Source organism: Melanotaenia boesemani, chromosome 22 (assembly GCF_017639745.1).
Source record: "Melanotaenia boesemani isolate fMelBoe1 chromosome 22, fMelBoe1.pri, whole genome shotgun sequence".
NCBI classification, from domain to species: Eukaryota; Metazoa; Chordata; class Actinopteri; order Atheriniformes; family Melanotaeniidae; genus Melanotaenia; species Melanotaenia boesemani.
Genome location: NC_055703.1, coordinates 9,119,858 through 9,141,748, shown reverse-complemented (window position 1 = coordinate 9,141,748; position 21,891 = coordinate 9,119,858). Strand labels below are relative to the sequence as shown.

At 39.2% G+C, this 21,891-nt stretch overlaps 1 protein-coding gene across 1 annotated transcript; it reads right to left on the bottom strand.

The window, feature by feature from the left end:
• Positions 1-4,325: 4,325 nt before the first annotated feature.
• clic5b (chloride intracellular channel 5b) lies at positions 4,326-21,891 on the bottom strand. The gene is made up of 6 exons (XM_041976733.1): positions 21,228-21,891; positions 10,711-10,820; positions 10,487-10,612; positions 9,925-10,031; positions 9,495-9,676; positions 4,326-5,901 (listed from the first exon to the last, which is right to left on the bottom strand). The coding sequence occupies exons 1-6, from the start codon at positions 21,801-21,803 to the stop codon at positions 5,737-5,739; spliced, it is 1,266 nt and encodes a 421-aa protein (XP_041832667.1). The 5' UTR covers positions 21,804-21,891; the 3' UTR covers positions 4,326-5,736.

The window sequence follows — 21,891 nt, the reverse complement described above, 5'->3', positions numbered from 1 at the left end:
TCTGTCGATCTGTTCTACCCTATCAGAACAGAAAATTGTACATATTTTTCATATAATTCTGTTTTTTGTGATCAAAAATAGTTTAAAGATCATAAATCCACATATTTGTGAATTAATGATCATTAAACAAATTGAAGTATCCTTTAAGTATGATCTTATCATGGTTGTTTAAAAATTAAACTTTAAATTAATTAATGAAGGTAGAATGTCTCAGCAGTATAAATTATACTATAAAAGTACTTTACCTTATGCAATCTATGTTGTAGATTAGTGAATGTATTCACTATGTAATCAAACACTCAAAATAGTTGAAAGAATTTGTAGTATACAATTTCCATGAACATGCATATAAATAAACAAAAATTAAGTTAATTTCACAACGAGAAAATGTCACAACACGGAGGTACAGCTGTGACATCTTGATAGTATAAAATAATCCATGAGAGTAAGCTACCTATATATTTAGGATGATCAGTGCAAATTACCCCCATAAAAATGTGCTACGTTATACAGTAGACTGTATTTTCGTGCAGATAGGATGCCACAACAGTATAAATTAATGAAAGCTTCTATTGTCAGGCTTTCACAATAATTAAAAACTGAAATTACTTTAAATATAGGTCTACAATTTATATGAAAATACATAAAATACATATACTGAATTAAAGTTGTTTTTTTTTCACGGGGTACAGCTGAAGAGAGCCTCATAACACATAGGTACGAAGAGAAAGACTTTGAGGGTAGCATGGATTGATGGGCATGTCCTTACAGCACATTGAAATTACATTTTTGTGTTGTGTGCATGTGCGGAAGGCATAGGTAGCACATCTTGATGGGTAGGATGAAATGTTATAACACTGGTCTTCCCAGGTGTCAGGCAGGCCTCTGCGCAGGGACGTTGGGTGGGTCTCTGAATCGAGGAGCTCTGGGTCCTGCCTTTCACTTATGCTTGGATGGCTGTTGTCTGGCAGGACCAGTGGGCCTGCATCTCTGACCCACTGGGACCCATGCTCTGTGGCTGTGGGGGCTCTGGCTGGGGCATTCCTCTGTTGTCTTCTGGGTGGGAAGGTGCTTGTGTCTGTGTGGACTGCCTAGGTCCCATGATCCACAGTGACTACTGGTTGCTCGGGTCTTGTAGCCTTCTATGTCTGCTTCAGATACTTGAAAGGGTAACGGTTGCAAACGGTTGTAAATTTCAGATATTTTGTACTCATACTCTAACTCACACAGACACACACATTCTCATTCACTAGCATGCATGCTTATACAGTTATTGTGTTATCCTGCAGGTTTAATCACCAATAACTACAGTTATTCATATTCTTGCTGCCGTGGTTTTTGCTGTACTCAGTTTGGCGTGTTATAGGTGCTACTAATGATTCTCTCTCTTTCTCTTAAGGTGGCCTTAGGATGTTTTCTCTTAAGTTTCTTTACATGTGTAGCAGCTGGTCTGGTTTTTCTTTTCGGGTTTGATTGTACCATTGTTGCCTTTTGTTATCTTTTGCATGTTCATCTCATTTTTCTCCTCTTCAATCTTTCTTTTTCCCTTCTGTTTACTTTCCCTTTTTTATTTTGTCCCCCCTAACAGGTTTTACTATTAATATGTAATTCAGTAATGACAAAAAGAATAAATAAAAAATAAAATTTAAGTTTCAAGGGCAACCTACATCCACAAAGCTTTATTCCATTTATATCCATAAACCTCATATTAGCAAAGTAGAGTACAATGCGAGAGCCAGAGCATCATTCTGGTCATGAGGTTGGACAGGAAAGTGTTAAAAAAAATTTTAATATATTAATAAAACAAAAATAGATTGGTTTTTGGCTTCTGATTGTAGTTTGACTGAATATCCCATTTACCTTTAGAATTCAGGGCAATAATTTAGGATTCATTGTTCCATAATTTATTTTAAATGGCCCAGATGCCCCGATGATACCACCAGCATGTGTCACAGCTGGAATAAAGTTTATATTTAGAGGTGATTTTCTTTTTTACAATAACAGTCCTCTGACTTGTCCACATGATTTTTAGCTATTAAACTGCTGACAGGCAGCTTTTTTTTTATTTTTTTGTTTTTTTTCCAGAAAAGCTTTAGCCTTCTCCTTGCAGCTCTGCCATGCATACCACTATCTCGTTATCTGGGCTGCTGGCTGTTAGAGAGGCCTTTAGCTGTGTAGAAGTTAAGTGACCCTACTCTCAGAGTAGCTGATAGAAAACTCGACTGGCTATTTTACTGTCAAATATGTACCTTTCCTTTCAGTGAAAAAACTTAAAACACAAGCTATATGAATGAGCTATATTTAACCCAGGGGTGGCCAACGTCGGTCCTAAAGAGCCACAATCCTGCATGTTTTCCATGCATCCATGCACCAACACACCTGACTCAAATTAAATGGATGCAACAGCCTATAAGGATTTGCACAATGACTCATTAGTTTCAGTCAGGTGTGTCGGTGTAGGGATGCATGGAAAACCTGCAGGATTGTGGCTCTCGAGGACCGACGCTGGCCACCCCTGATTTAATCAATATTTATTTTTTGTGAGGGCATAGCAATGCTGACTCAACAGCAAAGTTGAGCTAATTACACAAAGTACTGGAGGCAACATAGTGTTTTAGTGTTGATGAGAATTTTCTGCCAATAGCAAAGCAAAAGAAAAAAAACTTAACAAAAGCATTTTGACTTTCCACTTCTGAGGTACAGTGAAATCAGCATGATGTGAAGTTGAAGTTGGGTGGGGATAAAAATGGGGAGGCTGGGTAATTCCACTCTAAGCTGAGTCTCTGGCATAAAAATCCCCTCCAAATTTGGACCACTCACTGAATAACATGTTTTTCAAAGCTAAGGGACCACAAACAAAGCGTGTGGATTGTGTTTTTTCAGTCTTTTAAAAGTCAATAGTGACTGTCGACATCCAAATATATCCTCTCAAGCACAGATTTTTTTTTTCCCCATGATTCAGCATGTTCCTTTGAAATATGTGTAAGATTTTCCAGACAAGTCTTTTTCCAAAGTCCTTAAAAATCTTCTTTGTTTGCACCATGATATCAGGCTTTGAAGAGTCTATGTCATTTTACCTTAGAATATGTAATATTGGTTACCTTGCTGAACAATTAGAATGAAGTACTATCTACTTTGAGAATGCATGAAATTCAAAAAACGTTCAAGAAAATATTTACTATAAATAGTCAAACATTAATGTACTCACGTATTACAAGCTGGAAGGAGGTTATTTTCATTGCATTTGTCAGAAATAACTCATTTTAAACAACAATTCACCATGGAAATGTTTGTGTTTGGTTATAAAAACACAAGTTCTTTCTAAAGTTTGAAACACGTAGCATGTGTCTTTTCAAGGGGCAATATCTATAGTAAGCAGCAGCTACATTGGAATTGCTGTTGCAAGGAGCACTGACACCTCTGTGGCAGTATTTCTTAAACTATGGCTCTGGCTCTTAATTGGATCACAGGGTTGTTTCTGGTAGGTCCTCAAACGTCAAACTCACCAGTTTGTTTTAATCAGCTCAGGTCTCAAAGCAAGACTCAATTTACCCAATGTATGCCTGAACTGAAAAGGTTTACTAAACCTGGCTATAAAAGTGCACAGTGTGTGAGTCCCCATCAGCCTATATGGTGGCTAAGCCAAGGCCAGCGACTGGTAGATCCACTGGGAGTGTAATAACAGATTAATGTGGCGTGCCAGGCCCCATGACCAGACGTGTTTGACGTTAATGCTCCACTGTATATTATCCAGCTTGCAGAAATGTTGGATGTGAGCGATGGGATCCAAGGACAGGGATGTTTAGGTACTAATTACCAAACAGCAAGGCACAAGTCTCGCTCCATATTTCCTTACTCCTGTGGAAACACTAGGCAGGCTCCATTTATTTTCTTTGACTGTTGTTTCTGGCAAGGCCGCGTCTCAGTAAACACCACTCGCCCACCATTGTAAATCCGACAGGCGCAGATCTTTCAAGTTAGACTCCTTTGAGGAAAAATGGAGACAGATCGGATGGCGGCGCTCGGGTTTTCCGTCTTAATGAGAGAGTGGAGAAGAGGGATGGCGTTTGATCCCTGGCATGGAAGCCTCTATTTAAGCCTGTCAGCGGTCATCACTCTCTCTGTGTTATGGATAAAGAAACAAACCTGCACCACTGGATTTGATCAGCTCAGTCAGACACACTTAACCCTTTTGAGGAACAGGCTCGTGTGGCGCCGTTGCTATCACAGAGAGAGACCTCTCACCCCAACGTTCCTGACAACCTGCAAGATCAGTGTTGATTGATCACGTCGCTGGAAAAGAAAAGAAAAGGCACAAGCAAATCTGTGAAAATATTATTTTATTTGTAGAGCTTTGCAATGAGCAGCCCTCTCAGTCATCATGCTCCAATTTCATATCATATGTTTGTCCAAACCACACAAGAACCTTATGGCTCTTTGAGGAAGTCTTACTGTAATTGCAGCCAAAGACGATAAGCCCCAAGACAAGTTTCCATTATTTTTCTGGGTGGACAGTGAAACTTTTAAACTTTAACTTTTAGGCTGCAGATGTCGATAGACCTATAAGAAAAGAGGAAATATCGTTCTGTTGAAGAGCTGGAGGGCAAGGCTCATGACCGTTGTGGACCTGGCCTGGAAGTTGCTTTTCATCGCAGCACTTATGGCTCTACCTAATCAGGCCTGATTGGGGCTGCTAAATAAATAGTCTCTCCATTTATAATATCATGTGGTAACTTAAGACAAAATCAATACCCAGACTGAACACTAATAGCTAGAGGTGAAACAAACGTCTTGTTCTGGCTGCAATACATTTGTCAGAATGAGTTCATCAGTGACATTGGCATGGATTTTTGATTCTTCCTAACAAAGGCACCTAGTTGAGGAGTTTTCACATTTCAAAAGCTTCTATATCAGCTTTAATTACAACAGATCTATGCATGCAAGCAATTCAGACACAAACCGTGTAAAAGCCTTCACTCATCAGAAAACATTTTACAATTATTTTCTGCAGGGACTAGTCTAAGGTTAGGGTTAGGGTTATATATATTTAAACTTAAAGAAACAGGAGTGAATCTCAAGACACACATAGGCCTGTGGAAAATCTACAGCAACACCTACGGTAATGAATGACAATCGAAATGAAACTGCAGATTGGAACAGCCGAGTTTGGCAAAACATTTTGCATTAATCATCAATCACATATGAAACAAGGTGTCTCCCCAGGAGCCAGAGCTTGATAATAAACACTGGAGGCAGACTACACTTCTGTGGGCTTGGGAATAAATAGAGTGAACGACCTTGACATCAGCTGCGAGTAAAATGTTTGGCCCTGTGGTGGAGTGTGTATGAAAGAGAGCTTTGTGTTATGAGAAATAAATGTAGACAGACACAATCACATTTGAGTGAAAAGGGTTATGTCAGAACTTTCACAGCAGAAAACTGCTTTTGAATCAAGTTAAATGAGTTTGATTCATCCTTTGCTCCACTTGTTTTGCCATGTCTGCCCATGTGATTGAAATACAATATAAGCTGAGCGCTAAAGAACTACAATTCCACCTATATGTAAAGAGACAGCTGAGCTGTTTGCTATGACAGACAAAGATCTTAGGTTTATGAAAATGTCACTGGAGATGACACAAACGGACAGGAACATACACAGTGTTCATATGTGATGGGGTTCTTTTGAAAGTTGTGTGCTGTTAGTTTATTTTGTTGGAGCTCAGCTCAGTTGGCGAGTTACTTATCCAGTGTCCTCGCCACGTCTTTATAGGCGAGCTCAATCTCTAAGTCAGAAGCGCAGGTGGTGATGAATTCGTCTCGTGCATAGGCGTTCTTCAAGTACCTCCATACCCCTGTCATCTGTGATGGGATGTCATAGTTGCGGTACTTCTTAGCGACAATCTACAAAAAAAAAGACGAAGTTGTAAGCACACAAACTGAAACAACACCCCTGAAGAACAGTGACACATCATCTGCAAGGGTCAGTGGCCTCTTGCAGGAATTTTTGATGTATGGTATCTTTCTAAACACCTAAAATGTGTCAAAAGCTGCGTTTACATGGAGCATTTTTAACTCGATTGAACATCCAATCAAAATAAAATGTGTCATGTAAACTTGTCAGCTGATCCAATCAGCCTCGATCTGAAAGAATTTTCCGACCATCAAGGTTTAAACCTTTTCACAATCAGATCAGCAGGAAAAAATAACCTTGTATACGCTCATTCCGAGTTTTGTAATGTAAATTTTGTAATTTATGTTGTTTCTGATGTGACGTAATGACTTTCAGGGAAGACTTGAAAATGGCAGCAGCAAACCAACAGGACTGTGGCGGATACAACGTTTTTGTTAGAAACTTAAAGATTTAAGGATGTATGACATGCCATGGAATAGTGTTCATGGGAAACGTATTGATAGTACTGGCAGGACAAATAACCAACATGATTTACTTCATTAATCACCTGCCAAACTGGCCGGTAAAACTTCATTCATACCTGCCAAAATTCCTTTTAACCTGCATTTGGTGGGTTGGCAGATGTTATTAACAACCATGGCAGCCTTAAATTTAAAAACTTAAAGAGTTAAGGATTACTGAGAATTTGATGATCAAAAGGTTCAAAATAAAAAAAAAAGCCTTCTTCTTACAAACTAGCATATCAAAAGCGTTACAATCGTAATAAGTCTGTCCATCGTGTAAATACAACTGCTCAAATCACTTAATCTTGCATTCATGTAAACGTGTCAGCTGGAATCTCTGATCAGATTGATTTCAGACAGATAGATGGAGTGTTTGATGTAAACATAGCTAATGAATCATCTTTGCTTTATAAGTCAATGGGGTAGTTACCGCAAGTAACGCTGTTGAGACAGGATTTGGGGTAGGCTGCCATGCTTGTTAATAATATCTGCCAACCCACCAAATGCGGGTTAAAAGGAATTTTGGCTGGTATGAATGAAATTTTATCAGCCAGTTCGGCAGGTAATTAATTAAATAAATCATGTTGGTTATTTGTTCTGCCAATACTATCACTACATTTCCCATGAACACTATTCCGTGGCATGTCATGCATCCTTAAATCTTTAAGTTTCTAACAGAACTTAAAGATTTGAGCTGGAAGAAACGTGCATGTTGGAATAAGATCTTTTTGTTTCAGTTCTGAGGGACTGATTCAAGACCTTAAAAGATGTACTAGAAATAATCTGAAGAAATACTATCATGTACATTCATTAAGAATGATGCTTGAGTAAATTTGAGTACTTCCATTTATGCAGCTGTTTATGTTACATGTTAATTTGACAGCTTTTGTTGCTTATTCTTTTTAATATTAAAGTTTTATACAGAAAATATGAAGAGTTGTTACAATACCTTGTTTTAGATTAAAACATTAAAACAGTGGACCCAAATAACTTTGGCTTCTAAATATGAACGGTTAACACAAATTTATGTGTAGTTTCAGACAGTGATGCTGAAATAAAGGTTGGGGTTCTGAACAGAAATGGACACAGAATGGGTATTACAGCAGCTTTGCTTTGAAGCTCTGCAAGATGGTTCCCTGGACAAGACTAAGGTTATTTTTTTTATCTTCTATTGATGTGATCCATAGTATGACATGTCTCAAATACCCCATGCTGTGCAGCATGCAGCTGATTCAGAGACCCCTCCTCCTCCTTTAAAGACAGTCCGTGATGAATAGCTTCCAGCGGAGATGTCCTGATAATTCTGCAAGGAGCCTAGATAGATTTCGGTTTGTGGTCTTTTTCTGTTCTTTTGTACTTTCTATTTGGTTTTCTTGATTTCATGCTGTAGTTTCTAAGGTTCATGACTTGCATTTCGTTTCAGTCCTCTAAGTGGTCTTTGTTCATTGAATGTGAGGATTTCGTGCTCTGGTTTAGTTAACATTTAATCAACAAGCTTCCGGTTTTATTTGGTAGAGTTTGCCTGCTTAATGTCACACCAGCTCCTCAGTTGTTGATTATCAAATCTGTTCCATATTTAGTCGTCCCCTCAGTATAAATACTCCTTGGTTTCCTTTGCTCATTGCCAGATCCATGTCTATCCTGTCCTGGATTGTCTTTATATTTTCCTGTGTTTACTTTGTCATTAGTCTGTTTTGAATTTTGTTATTTAGTTTTGGATTTTAATTAAACTTGACACAAAAAGTACAAAAACTTGTACTTGGTTGATTATTTCACCGCTTTAATAATTTACCAACTGGTGTTGTATTATACATCATTGGAAAGCCTGATTCAATGTCTTTTAAAGCATAACTCAAAAGGATTGTGCTTCCGTGGAATGAGCAACATACCGAAAAATGAGCGAAAATATTTTCATGTTCACCTGGTATTCACTATATTTTTCACTTTGTCAATTGTATACTATCAGAGGCTTCAGTGATATGTGAAAAATCAATAACAAAAATCAATAACCAACTGTTGGTTTGGCACCTCCTCCTCAAGCTGGTCATCAGCCTGGTCACATTTTGCTGTGGGATAACATCCCAGAGTTGGTGGAGGTTAACCAAGAATAAAATACAGCATGTACTGCACGACCAAGCAGTGTTCAGTTGGGTTGAGGTGCACTTCTATCCTCTCCATTCCCAGATTTTGGAGGCACTCTGTGGTTTTGGCTTTTTGGGGCACAGTATTGTCATCCTGGGGGATGTTGTTGGTTCCCAGATTCTGGAAATACGGAGTTAGTCTCTTCCCGATATGTCTATCAATTATGCACCAATCAGACGCCAGTTACTGGCATACACCTGGCAGCACTTGAATCTCTAAAAAAGAATAAACACCAACATATTGCAGGGGATTTTGCCACATTTTTGGGGGGGACTACCCACACATTTAGCTGTGTTGCTTGTTCCACAGAAGCATGATCCTTACAAGTTATACCTCATTGTACAGGTGACTAATCAGGCTTTCCAACAGTATATAATATAAGCATAACTGGTATTATTTAAGGGGAGTACTAATCAACCAAACACCAATTTCCTTACATTTTGTACAAAGTTCATTTATTTGCTACGTAAAAATGTATAGGGCTTGAATATTTTTACATTTCTTTTTTAATATTGAGTCAAGGAATTAAATATGCTTACTGAGTTTACTACAGTTTTCTCTATATGCTGACATGACTAAACCTAAATAAAGTAATTTTGATAGCAAAACAAGGAAATCAGAAATCAGAAATAACGGCCTCCTAAATTTGACTGAGAAAAGTTGCTTTATTAAAAGTTTCCCTGTAGCTCAAGAATCTTTCCAGTAACCTTCACAGCAAATGATATATTTGAGCCCTGAATGGTGTTTCATCAAATATTTCGCTAGCTTATATTAGCCAGCCTTATATTTGAGTATTCTGTTTTATTGTGATTTTGTTTGTCTGATATACAGCAACAGTTAGATAAATGTCACAAATATCCCAGTAAATGACCAATAATTAGCAAATAAACATTTAAGTGTGTTAGTCTAACAGCATTAACAATTACTTTCCTCCTTACCTTGAGTATGTGTAGTTTGGGCAGCAGGTTGCAGTCTGCTAAAGTGAGCTGGTCCCCATCTAGAAAGCTTCGGTTGGAGCTCTTCTCCTCCTCCATACTATTAGCATCAATCTCCTCTGGCAAGGGGGTGTTAAGATAGTCATCAAGCTTCTTCAGGGCCTTGGTTAAAGCTTTTTCCAAAGCTAAATGCACAAATAACAAATATAAATACAGGCAAGGATTGATAAAGCTATGTTGACAGGTGAAAGTGTTGAGAGATCTGTTGCAATATCACTAGGTGGCAGCAAAACAAACTATAGTCTGAGTGAACTCCTTAAATAATGGACTCTGCTACAACCTAGTGGAGAAACATAGTAATAACTGTCATGTAATTGTTCCATCTTGCTCTGTTGTGCATGTGAGTGCAAATTTCACAAAATGAGCAGCCCACCAGCATTGGCCTGAGGGCTGGTGTTCCTAATGTATGCAGAGAACTTGGCGAAGATGTCATTTCCAGCTGTATTGGACTGTCTCTGCCTGGCAGCCAGTCTGGGATACCTGAGCAGACATAAGACAGAGGCAAGAGACGTAGAGTCAAACCAAACCATCTGGATGGCATTAACACCTGGACTGAAGCTCAACTCAAACATAGAACATGTTACACACTCACAAAGTGTTGGCCACTCGCCCTGAACCTCTCTCACTCTAAGGTCTGTTTATAATGTAAAAAACTTTACAGACAATAAAAAAGATTTTCTTAATCTAAAATGTTTTTCTGCAACTACTCATACATCAGTTTTGAGTTTTTAACTACACTTTTCTCAGCTTTGGTTTGTACAAAAGCAACTGAGACGCAAACATATGAAATTAACGTAATATTTATAGCACCTAAAATAAACAATCTTCCTGTTCTTTTAGTGATGTTGCAGAAGAGAAATAAATGTAACCAAAAGCAGGAAGTCTCATGCATGATACAGCACACCCTTTGTCATAAAATCTTCCATCTGAATTACTTTGGAGGGCAGAGCATGTCCTCAAGAAACTCTTCAATCTTGGTAATATCTGTCTTAACCTCTCCATTGAAAGTAAGGAAAGGCGGGTGCGTTCCCGGGGCCAGGTTGTGCACATCAGCTGGCTTTCTGTCAAGGACACAGAGAAAGCAGACCATCGTGAGCAAAATAGTTCGCACATGAAGAAAATGTTTGTGCTTTCAAGCTTGCATCTCTCATGTGCTGACCTCTTGAGGTCAACAGTCGTGACGTTGAACACAACTCCTTTGAGCCAGAGGATCATGAAGAGACGATGGGAGAAAGGACAGTTGCCAACGGTTTCTCCATCACTGCCTGCCTGCATGCAAACACAGGATGACAGAAAAAAAATGTCACATTGATGACTTATGACATTCAGGAAAATATAGCCTATAAAAGGCAGTATGCAGTCTAACCATCCCACTTTCCATTCTTCAAACTGCGTAGTCCATTGCAGGGTTGGAGTGGCAGCAAGGGGAGCAGAGACATCCCGGCCTCCCACCCACAGTAAATGCACGGCAAAATTGAAATACTGTCAATTACACTAATTTTATATGGTTATCAAACTTGTGATTTATTTCCTCAAGAAATAAAGAGTGCAGGTATTTCTTTTAACGTGTACTGTAAAACATTAATGCCCTTTTGGTTTATTGGAGTAGTATTGTTGCATTAGCAGTTAATTGAAACAGTACAGGCCAGAGCCAGATTTTTTCAAACTATGAGTCATGCCTGGCGGGGGTTCCCAAATCATTTCAAGGGAAGCTCACTAAATTCAGATGAGAAAATATTATATTAGTTATCATAAAAGTAAAATAAATGTTTAATGCAGTTGAAGTTAAAAAAAAAAAAATTTGCTTTTAGGTTACATACTTGAATGCAAAATCTTAGAATACTTATTTCCACATTGGTCAAATAAGGACAGGTCACATCATATGACTTGTTTCTGAAAATAAACTATACAGAATGACTTCCATACAACTCTTGTACACATGCAGTGATATCGTGTGTCGGCATGTGGAGCACCAACAGTGTCACCTGATCCACTGGCTCAGCTGAATTATACATATTGATTCCATGACCTGGTTCACTGGCCACTGGGGCACAGAGTGCAGGACCTGACCTGCTGGCCTGCAGTCACACAAATGCCCACAATAGAATAGGTGCACTGACCTCATGTTTTACTTGGCTGTTATTACATCATGAGAGAATACTATAGAGAGGTGGATGTCTCTTTGCCATTCAGGTCATTGGTCCATTTGTATGCAGCACAGAGCAAGAACCAGAAAAATGAGCTGTCAGTCTGAAAGCAGCTGAGCCAACTGTATGTACGCCAGCCATTGATGCCGTCAGTGCTGCCTGTGTGCATGTGATGTTTCTGTCTAAGCATTGTTATAGCTAGGCTCCCTTGCATGAAGGAAACACAATACATAGCCTGCAGATAATGGCCAATCAGCATCTAGAACATAGAGGACAAAAGCTGTCGTGCACAACTAGACCTGTAGGCACGGGGAATGTGAGTGTATGGAGTCACTGAGAGATCTGGTGTTGAGAGGGGTGTCCTGGAGACAAAGCTGCTCCATATGATCCATCAAATACTACATTTAAAGACATTCTAAACATTTAGTTAGAATAAATACCAATGTTAAACATATATAAAACTATTTTTCACACTTCCAGGTCATTTAGTTTTACATTTCCACAAAGTTGTGGATTTGGATCATGCACATCCCATGATACAATAGTTATTTTACTATTGGGGCCCCACTACCTGGTGAACATCCAAACGTTTCCCAGTTTCAGGAACTTTCTAGCATGGGACACTTTGTGTTTAAGGTAATGAGAGGGAAAATAATCTCATTTTTATCACATAAGAAAAAGGAGAGTGAGAACATCTGAACTGGAGCAAAGAATTAAATCACTAGAAGATGCCTACAGGCTTCTCCAGAAGAACACATGCTGAACAGTATAAGGAAAGCTAAATTTGAGAGGAATGAAATAATTGACTAGAAAATACTGTTTTTGCTGCAAAGACTTTGCTTGGAGAACTTTCAACATAACAAATCTGGAAGATTCCTGGCTAACCATTTAAAAGCAAACAAGGAGAAAACAACCATCTCCTCTGTAATTGATTCAGCGAGAAAAATTTCACCTATGATCCTGACAGAATAAATAAAACCTTTACGAATTTCTATAAAACCTTATATTCATCTCAAATTGATTCACCAGACAATAGCATTGAAGAATTCATTAACTTTGTTAAAAAGCATGCCTAAACCAACCACAATTACAACAAGGAACAAGGAATGGTTCTGGATTCATCCATCTCGATGGGTGAACTCCATGAACTCCAGTGCATGTCCAGCAATGAAATCCTAGGTCCAGATGGTCTTCCAGCATAATTTTATAAAGAATTTTGGACTATGCTGGCACCAACATTCCACAAAATGGTTTCAAGAAATTAAGGAAAATGGTAAAATGCCTCAAAACATGGCTTTGGCTAATATTAGAGTACTATGAAAACCAGGAAAAGACCCCACACTCCCATTCAGTTACCGTCCAATATCATTAATAAATGTAGACCTCATAACAATCAGCAAAGCGCTCACCAGAACATTAGAAAAGTAACTCCTCTTATCATACATCCTAACCAAACAGGCTTTATGCACAACCTGGAAACCACAATAATCTGTCTAGATGCAAAGAAAGCATTTGACCGGGTAAACTGGAAATTTTTATTTGCAACATTAAACAAATTTGGATTTGGCTCATCTTTTATTGACTTGATAAAGATATTATATAGTAATACAAATGCATGTGTTAGGACAAATGATCAAACTTCCCCAAGCATCAGTCTGCAGAGTGGGACCAGACAAGGCTGTTTACTCTCCTCTCATTTTTTTCAATGTTTATTGAACCCTAAGCAGCAAGGAGTAGTCAAACTAAAGAAATTAAAGGTATCGTCGACAGAAATAGAGCATAAAACAAGTCTTTACGCTGATGATGTATTACTTTTTCTCCAAAACTCACAATCATCTCTTTGTCAGACAATTACAGTCAATAATAAATTCTCATCAATCTCTGACCACTCCATTACTTGGTCTAAAACTGCTGTTTTACCCATTAACTGCACTTTCCAGAATATATGTCTAGCTTCTAAAAACAGTTGAGGATGATGTCACATGGTGGAAATCCTTGCCCATATCACTCATGGGGAGAGTTGCCACTAATAAAATGATGATTCTACCAAAAGTCAAGTATCTATTTCCAGTGATTCCCAATAAACTTTGGTTAAGAAATAATAATAATAATTAAAGCCGCAAGCGGCATCCATCGGGTCCGAGCGGCCTGGACCCCGCCACCCGTCTCATACACCTGTTCCTAGCATGGTAGGTAACCTGGTAACATGGAAGGTAAAATGGCAAAACACCCAGCTGAAAATCTGAAATGTTGATATACTTAGTAAGCATTTTTTGCTTGCATGCTAATTCTGCTAGCTAACATGCTATGTTGCCATGACAACAGGTGGTGTAATGCGTCAAGGACCGAACAAGTATGAATCCTGTCAAGTTTGGTGCAGTTCCAATGTATTCCTATGAAGATATGGGCAAACCGTGTATCATGGCGAGAAGGCTTTTTTCCATGGTTGCCACGGCAACATGCTTTCTCCTATTAGAGAGATTTGAATAGCGTTTGGTCCCCAACTTGTCAGGAAGGTTCCCACCATGTTTGGAGTCAATTGCATGAATCCCCTCAGACTAGTTAGTTCAAATGGCAGTGAAATCCAAGATGGCGGTCACCCCGTTGCCATGACAACATGTGTTGGATTGACTTCTTTGGTGGACTTGGGGTGTCACCAGTATGAATACTGTCAAGTTTGGTGCAGATCCCAGCTATTTCTATGGAGATATGAGCAAACCGTGTTTCATGGCGAGAAGGCTTTTTCCGTCGGTTGCCACTGTTACACGCTTTCTCCTATTAGAAAGATTCGAATAGCGTTTGTTCCCCAACTTGTCAGGAAGGTTCCCACCAAGTTTGGAGTCGGTCGCACGAATCCCCTCAGACTAGTTCGTTCAAATGGCAGTGAAATCCAAGATGGCGGGCACGCCGTTGTCACGGCAACAGGTGTTTGATAGACTTCTTTGCTGGACTTGGGGTGTGACACGTATGAATACTGTCAAGTTTGGTGCAGATCCCATGTATTTCTAAGGAGATATGAGCAATCCGTGTTTCATGGCGAGAAGGTCATTTTCTGTCGGTTGCCACGGTAACACGCTTTCTGCTATTAGAAAGATTTCAATAGCGTTTGGTCCCCAACTTGTCAGGAAGCTTCCCACCAAGTTTGGAGTCAGTCGCACGAATCCCCTCAGACTAGTTCGTTCAAATACGATGTGTGTAAAGTGCAAAAAAGGGCAAAAAAATGGCCTCACACGCCAAGATGGCGGGCACCCCGTTGCCATGGCAACATGTTTTCAATTGACTTTTCTGCTCAACTCGGGGTGTTACACGTGTGTGCCAAGTTTCGTCTTCCTACGTTGAAGTAGACGCTGGGGTCCCCATTCATTTTGGGGAATTTTTTTTTCCTAGGGGGCGCTGTTGAGCCAATTTTGCATTGAAGTGTATGCGGACCTTATAATATCCGAGTTACGCCGGTCTGTGCCAAGTTTCACAACTTTTCATGGGTGTTTAGGGGGTCAAATTTGGGATCGAAACGCTTAGAAGAAGAAAAATAAACATTACAACCACAATAGGGTCCTTCCATACTTCGTATGGCTCGGACCCTAATAAAAAAGGGGGCATCTTGACATTTATAACTGGGGCGCTTATATATACCTAAATAGATTGTGCTCAATCCCTGAATATATAAATCCCATGATTTGTTTTTGTCATGTGGTTCAAAGAATGCATTAATAATTCCAGATATTTAGTTTTAGAAATTCAAAGTCTACTTCTGCTCAGTGTACAGCTGGTGTTTAGCATCACAGGACATCTCACTGTCCAGCTAGGTCACATCTCAGATGACAGCAGCAGGAAAAGACTAATATTAGGATTGCAGCTACTGGAAACCACTCTACATTCTATATATAGGTTAGTTCATCCGATCTAACACACAACAAAATGTGTCCAGCTCCACAACTTTGCTTTCTAGAACTATTCATAAAAACAAAGCAGGAACTTTAAAGGCACAGCCTATGGTTTATGATCTTGTCTTGTTATCTGCATCAGTGAACTTACAGTTACCTAGTTGTCTGGTTTCCTAGGAGGTGGACTAACTGAGGTCTGCCTTCACTCATCAGCTCAGTGCATCCTCATCCAAGCTTTGCCACCTACTTCCACCTCATCTGCTTTTAGCTTTACTCATCTGCCTCAATCAGTTCTCAGGGGACCTGATGTGCATCTAGTTGACGATAAAACACTGCTGCTTTTTCACTATGGCATTTCTGAAATAAGTCTTCTAACAAAATGCATGTTGACTCAAAGTGATGCCTTTTTTTCTTAGGATTCTGATCCCTGCAATGACTTAAATCAATTATATTAAAGCTAATTAAAGCTAATAAGGCAGTCCATCCTGTAACAAAAGATCTGCTGGAGTCATGATAACCGTGCAGTGGCTGACAGGAGCTTCCCAAAATCCGCACTCAGCTTCAGTATGATTGTCACAACAATCCAGGATCAACACACAGAGCAGTGTGCTGCTGTAACTCTACCCCTGCTATTGGGTTGCACAAGTTTTCTATGTCACACAGTGATGCCCAGCTAATAATTCTGCTTATATACTGTCTGAAAACTGAAAAAAAAAACACACAAATTGTTATTATTGTTCTATCTTACCTTGACAAAAAGTTCAATATCAGGGTCTCTGTCTTCACTATTTGTGGACATGGCACTTGGCTCTGGATGTCACCTTGAGTCTTGAGATTTTATTTTCGGTTTAAATTACTCTTATCTTTGTAGGTCTACATCCTCTATTAAAAAGTAAAAAAGGGGAAAAGATATCCTCTCTTAGGTTATCCTCTCTCTTTAGGAGTGATGTCTCACACCTTTGGAAATAATCCTCCCTTTCAGTTCCTGCTCCTGATTCCAGACAATCACCACTACTTGATCCAATGAGGGCAGTTTCTCCCTTAATTGTATCTTCTGGGTGACCCCAAGAACCAGCCGAGGTGTTAGTTAGAGCCTCGTGCTCTGATTTAGACACAGATGGCGAGCAGAGCAAGATCTCACTGACACTAAGTGGAAAACAGGTGTCAGGATAAGCCAGCGGGGGTGGAGCTCCATCCTTTTCTTCCCACCACTGCAACCAAGCTCCCAGTGATAAAACACACCACTAAAAGCACTTACTCTCTTACCTGTTACACTTTTCCAAAACCTTATCATTTTCATTTTTGTGTTACCCATTGATACACATGTTCTGCTTCATTTGTTTAGGTAAATAAAAAACACAAAGACAAAAAGAACACATCCCATAACATTTCCAAAAATAGGATATTTCTGACCCTTCAAGTCTCTGTGGATGTCACTCCGTAGATTTTATGAGTGTTGGAGCGAAGGCATCCATATTTAATTCATGCAGGTTTTTAAGCAAGCAGCAGACCTGGAGTAGATTCTTCTGTGAATTATTGATGCCTTACTCTGGCTTAAAGGCAGGAAGTAGCCTTGTTATACAGAGAGGGGCTTTGTAGGACAACAAAAGATAAATGCAAACAATGTGTAAATGTGTCATGATTACTAGAAAAGGCACAGTGCTCAGAGGTGTTACCAAAGTGGGAAAAAATTCTACCTGAAAGTGAGATGAAAGAAGGGAGCCAGATGGAGTAGATGGGGATTTTTTTTAACTGTCACTATTTATAGAGCAGCTCCCTCTCCTGGCTGACACACTAAGAGACAGTGCAAACCAAATACTGGGACATATTGAGGAAGAAGGTGATTATAATCAGTGTTTATTAGGGAATCAGAGCTATTGGGTCTTTCAGACACATTTCTGCAATCACATTTTGATATTTTTGTTGAGTTTTGTGATTTGATACAAATGGAAGTGACTGTGTTAAATCAGCATGTTGTCTCATATCGATCGATCGAAACAATTTCTATTGAATTGTTTCAAGGTGGAATTTGTGATATGCGCAACAAACATGAAATTGTTATCCACTGAAACTTATTTAACCCTGTATCGTGATTAAACCCGTGGTTTATACCACTACTAATGGAGTCTTGAGATGAAGTTCTTTCACTGAACAATCTGACCGTCAGGTGAACTGGCTCAAATGTCTGCTTCTGGGAAGATTGGGAACTGTTTAGACTGTTTTCTTTGACTGAAAATGTCCTTATAACCCTTCCCAGAATGATGGGCAACAACAGTAGCTTCTATACGATTACTGCTAAAATCTTCCCTCCATGGCATTGCTTTAATATGATCATGATCAATAACTCCAGTGAAATGTTTAGCAGCACCTGCTGTAACTCCTATGGAAGTAGTTAAGCTTTAGTTTTTCACTGCTGCACTCAGGCTTAGTTTTTGTGAATGAAGTAATCACATGGTGTAATATTTCTGAGGTTTTAGTTGCCTAATTTTACACCTTTTACAGAATCATAATCATGAAAATTTATAAAGTGCTTTTATAAAGGCACCCAAAGTGCTTTACATAAAATCCATTCTTCATCCGCTCCACATTCACACGCTGGTGGTGATAAGCTACATTTGTAGCCTCAGCTACTCTGGGGCAGACAGATTGTGTGGCACCACTGGCCACTCCAACCACCACCAAATATCCATACACATTCACACATCCAGGGGAGTGAAGTTGCTTTCCCAAAACTCACAATGATGGTTTGACCATGATGAAGCAGGACTCAAACCTCCAACCTTCTGGTTATTGGACGACCTGCTGGACTGACTGAAAAAACTCTCAGATCTGCTTGTTAACTGTAAGAATGAGCAGCTGATTAGCTCATAAGGTGCTTATAAAGGTTTGAAAAACCTGTTGGAATAATCAGCTCTATTAAGATAAACAAACAAATGTCCTGGCACCTAATTTTCTTCTTCACCTTACTACTTATTATTTTTGTTATTGTTATTGTTATTACTGATGCTATTGCTATATGTTACATAGTATAATAATCTTAGTGGCACTGTTTCTCCATTACAGTTCTCTGTTTTTAAAATATAATGACATATTTGATTAAAAAATGGTTTTAAACTAATGATAATGATCTAGAAAGATGGATTTTACAACCAGTAGGTTAAACTTACCATGCAGACACAACAGCTTTATTTTTTTCATCCAACTTTTCATGTAATGCAATAACATTTTTCTTAAGTTGATTAACCCTTTTGGCATCTCCATGAAATGTTTTTTTCCCCTCTAGAGTCAAATGGAAGCTCAAACCACTGACTTCTTGGGCTAATCATTCATTATTCATTATCAAACAGTAACTCACACTTCTGTCTTTGCAGAGCCAAGGTGAAGGGGAGGGTTTGATTTTTTTTCTTGTGTTGTTACACACTCACATAATGTGCTTAACCACACACTTTTATATTGATTATCTTACTTTTTAAGTCATGATATGAGCTGTCAGCAATAATCGACACTGTGAATGTGGACTTCTGGCCAGCCAATCTTGTGTAATTAACATTATCTTTAAAACAAGCCACAGCATTAAAAAAAAAAAAAAAAGCATTGATAGCGTGTTTTGCAGAAGAGGAGTCACATTAGCTGTCAGCACAAGCAATGTCCTAACTCTCCTCCCTACTTTTATAGCAGCGCTTAGTTTAATTTAAAGCAGTCATTGAAGATTAAGCTGTTGGAAAATGTTAACACACGCTGGATTTGCTCAGATAGGGAGGTCAGATAGAGAGGAGAGGGTGGGGCGATGTAAGGAGAACGGGCCGAAGATGCTGTCATTTCCATGATAGGTTATGGCCCAAGTTTATCTTCTGTTGTGATATAAACACACCAAGATAGCATTGGTTCAAAATGTGTTCTTTTATCTGTCTGAGCTGTACAAATGTTCACTTTTGACCTCTGTGATAGCAGTGTTATGCTCTGCTATTATATTCATGAGAAATTTCTCTTGATAATCCTATTGTTTTGCATTTTATTTCATAAAGCCTGTAACAGTGAATATTTAGTATGTTATTTGCAGTGTTTCTGAATGTGGACTCTGGTGTGTGCTCAAACTATTTGGCAAAGTGTTTCTGATCATTTCAAGAGTTTATCATCCAGATCAGAAAGCTGCAGTCACTTCACCAGTTTCCGTGTCATTTTTGGCTATTGTCCAATGTAAAGACAATTTATGCATATTTTATGTCTTAATTACCTTTTTACAACAAAGCCTTTACTAAGCTCTCTGAGTCCAGCTGACTGCTTCGATCTCAGCAACACAATTAGCAAAGTGACCCCTGCATTAGCTGATAGCACACTCCACAGACCAGCTATCACACGAGAAAGCAAAACACAGGATGATTTGCAGAAGCATGGAGTTTACCCCGGTTACTATGGCCTTACAGCAAACGGATTACTTATTAGATCAGACGCCTTCAGATTAAAGTGACAGACAAAAGTTCTGCCACGTTGTTGCTACACATGTCTAAAATTAATACTTTAGATCAGTGGTTCCCAACCTTTTTTCCTTGAGGACCTCTTTCATTAAAAAAAGCTATGGACCCACTGCCCCACCCATGCTGAAACCATGCTTGGTTTCATGCTTTCAAAAGGGAGATTTTCACCATAAATACTGTATTCTGTCTGAGTCTTGTCCTTCGATAAAGCCAAAGTTAAATGAACAACGAACACTTTTACTGCTTTGTTTTAAAATAAAGACAATGTGTGGACATTAATCACAATGGCTCTGAATGTTCAAAGCCTCTGGGAACCCCTGTGTTCTTTGAGTGACCCCCATAAGGGCTCTCGGACTCCAGGTTGGGAACCACTGCTTTAGATACAAAAACATTTCTGATAATGATAAAATATTACTACTTGATTAACATATAATTAGTCAAGCTCTTTCATAAAAAATATCTAACTGTGGCTTTACAGATAAGATTTATTATATTGCAGTAATTTCATGCTGGCCCAGATTAGGCAGTTACTAAAATATTAAGATTGTATACAATTTTGTATTTATGAAATTTATTTTATTAATACATTTTTAAATATTTTTGCAATCACTTCTTATTTGCAATTATTTTATATAATCATAAGAAAAGAAGATTTAATTAAATTATTCGTTTATGCAATTCACTTTATTTTAAACCTTTAAACTGTTTCATGTTGTACAATTAGAAGATATGAAGTCTATTAAATTATTTAGGTTTTTTTTTTTAAATCTGTTAAACCCTTTTAAAGACATATAGATTTTAAATTTGTATTTATTTCAGACAATAAAAAAATATGTGTGCATACAGACTAAACTTTATGGAAAACATCCTGAAAACAAAACTGTAATTTTTTTATGCTCATGGGCTGATCTTTGAAAAATCCAGTATTTATTAATGCCAGATATCACAATGCTGCTGGTTTATCAATTATCTCTGGTACATCTTTTTTTTTTATATATTCCAGAGGGAATCTTCTGGCCTTTTATTGTGACAGATCATGCCAGTTGATTCTTGTTTTTAGTGGGAAATCTGGTGTTTATTTCCTTTTTCAATAATGCCTTGAGTTAAACGTTCAGGGTGAGGCCTGCTGTAGGTCAAACCTCCAGAGACTTCCACTGATCTATTTCTTACCTTGACGAATACATGGATGCTGGGTTGGCTGGGTTCATCCAGAGTGACAGTCTCCATAGTTTTGAGGACGAGGTCCACCGACTCCACAGGCTCCTGGGTGTCCACCATCTCATCCTCGGAGCTACTCTCATCCTGGATTGCCTGCTGGATTGGCGGGTCGTCGCACGGGTCTCCGTGGGAAGAAGAGGATTGTGAGGAGACGGATGAGCGCCTGGATGAGTCGTGCGCCTCGCTGCTCACCTCCTCGATCATCACCATAGGTACATCTACCATTTTCATGATTTCCTCTACCACTACTGCCGCTTCCTCAGCTTTGGACTCTTCATCGTCGCTGGATGATGAGGAGGACGAGGAGGACGAGGAGTTGTGCTGGTCCGAGCTCCTGACTTCCATGTAATCCGGAGAGTCGCGCCCTCCCTCCGCAGAGGAGTGGACCTGCACCTCGCTGAGCAGCTGCTCCCTCTCCTCACCTGTGTTCTCGTATTTTGGCTCTCGGTCGGGGTTGTCGGCTCGCGCAGGCTCCCAGGGATCGGCCTGCGCGTTATCCTGATCGACGGTGTCATAGAAGTTGTCCATATTTGCTCGCTTTGCGTTGGGGCTGTTTTTTAAGGTGAGGAAGAGCTATGTGGTGGCACACAGTCAGTCAGAGGCAGGTGGACAGAGT

What these genes read in the sequence shown, in the direction of transcription:
- clic5b (XM_041976733.1), bottom strand. Translation starts at nt 21,803, where the DNA reads ATGGACAACTTCTATGACACCGTCGATCAGGATAACGCGCAGGCCGAT. An exon ending in ACGACTGTTGACCTCAAGAG is followed by an intron (nt 10,613 to 10,710) that starts GTCAGCACATGA and finishes TGTCCTTGACAG; the next exon opens with AAAGCCAGCTGATGTGCACA. An exon ending in GACATGCTCTGCCCTCCAAA is followed by an intron (nt 10,032 to 10,486) that starts GTAATTCAGATG and finishes ATGTCTGCTCAG; the next exon opens with GTATCCCAGACTGGCTGCCA.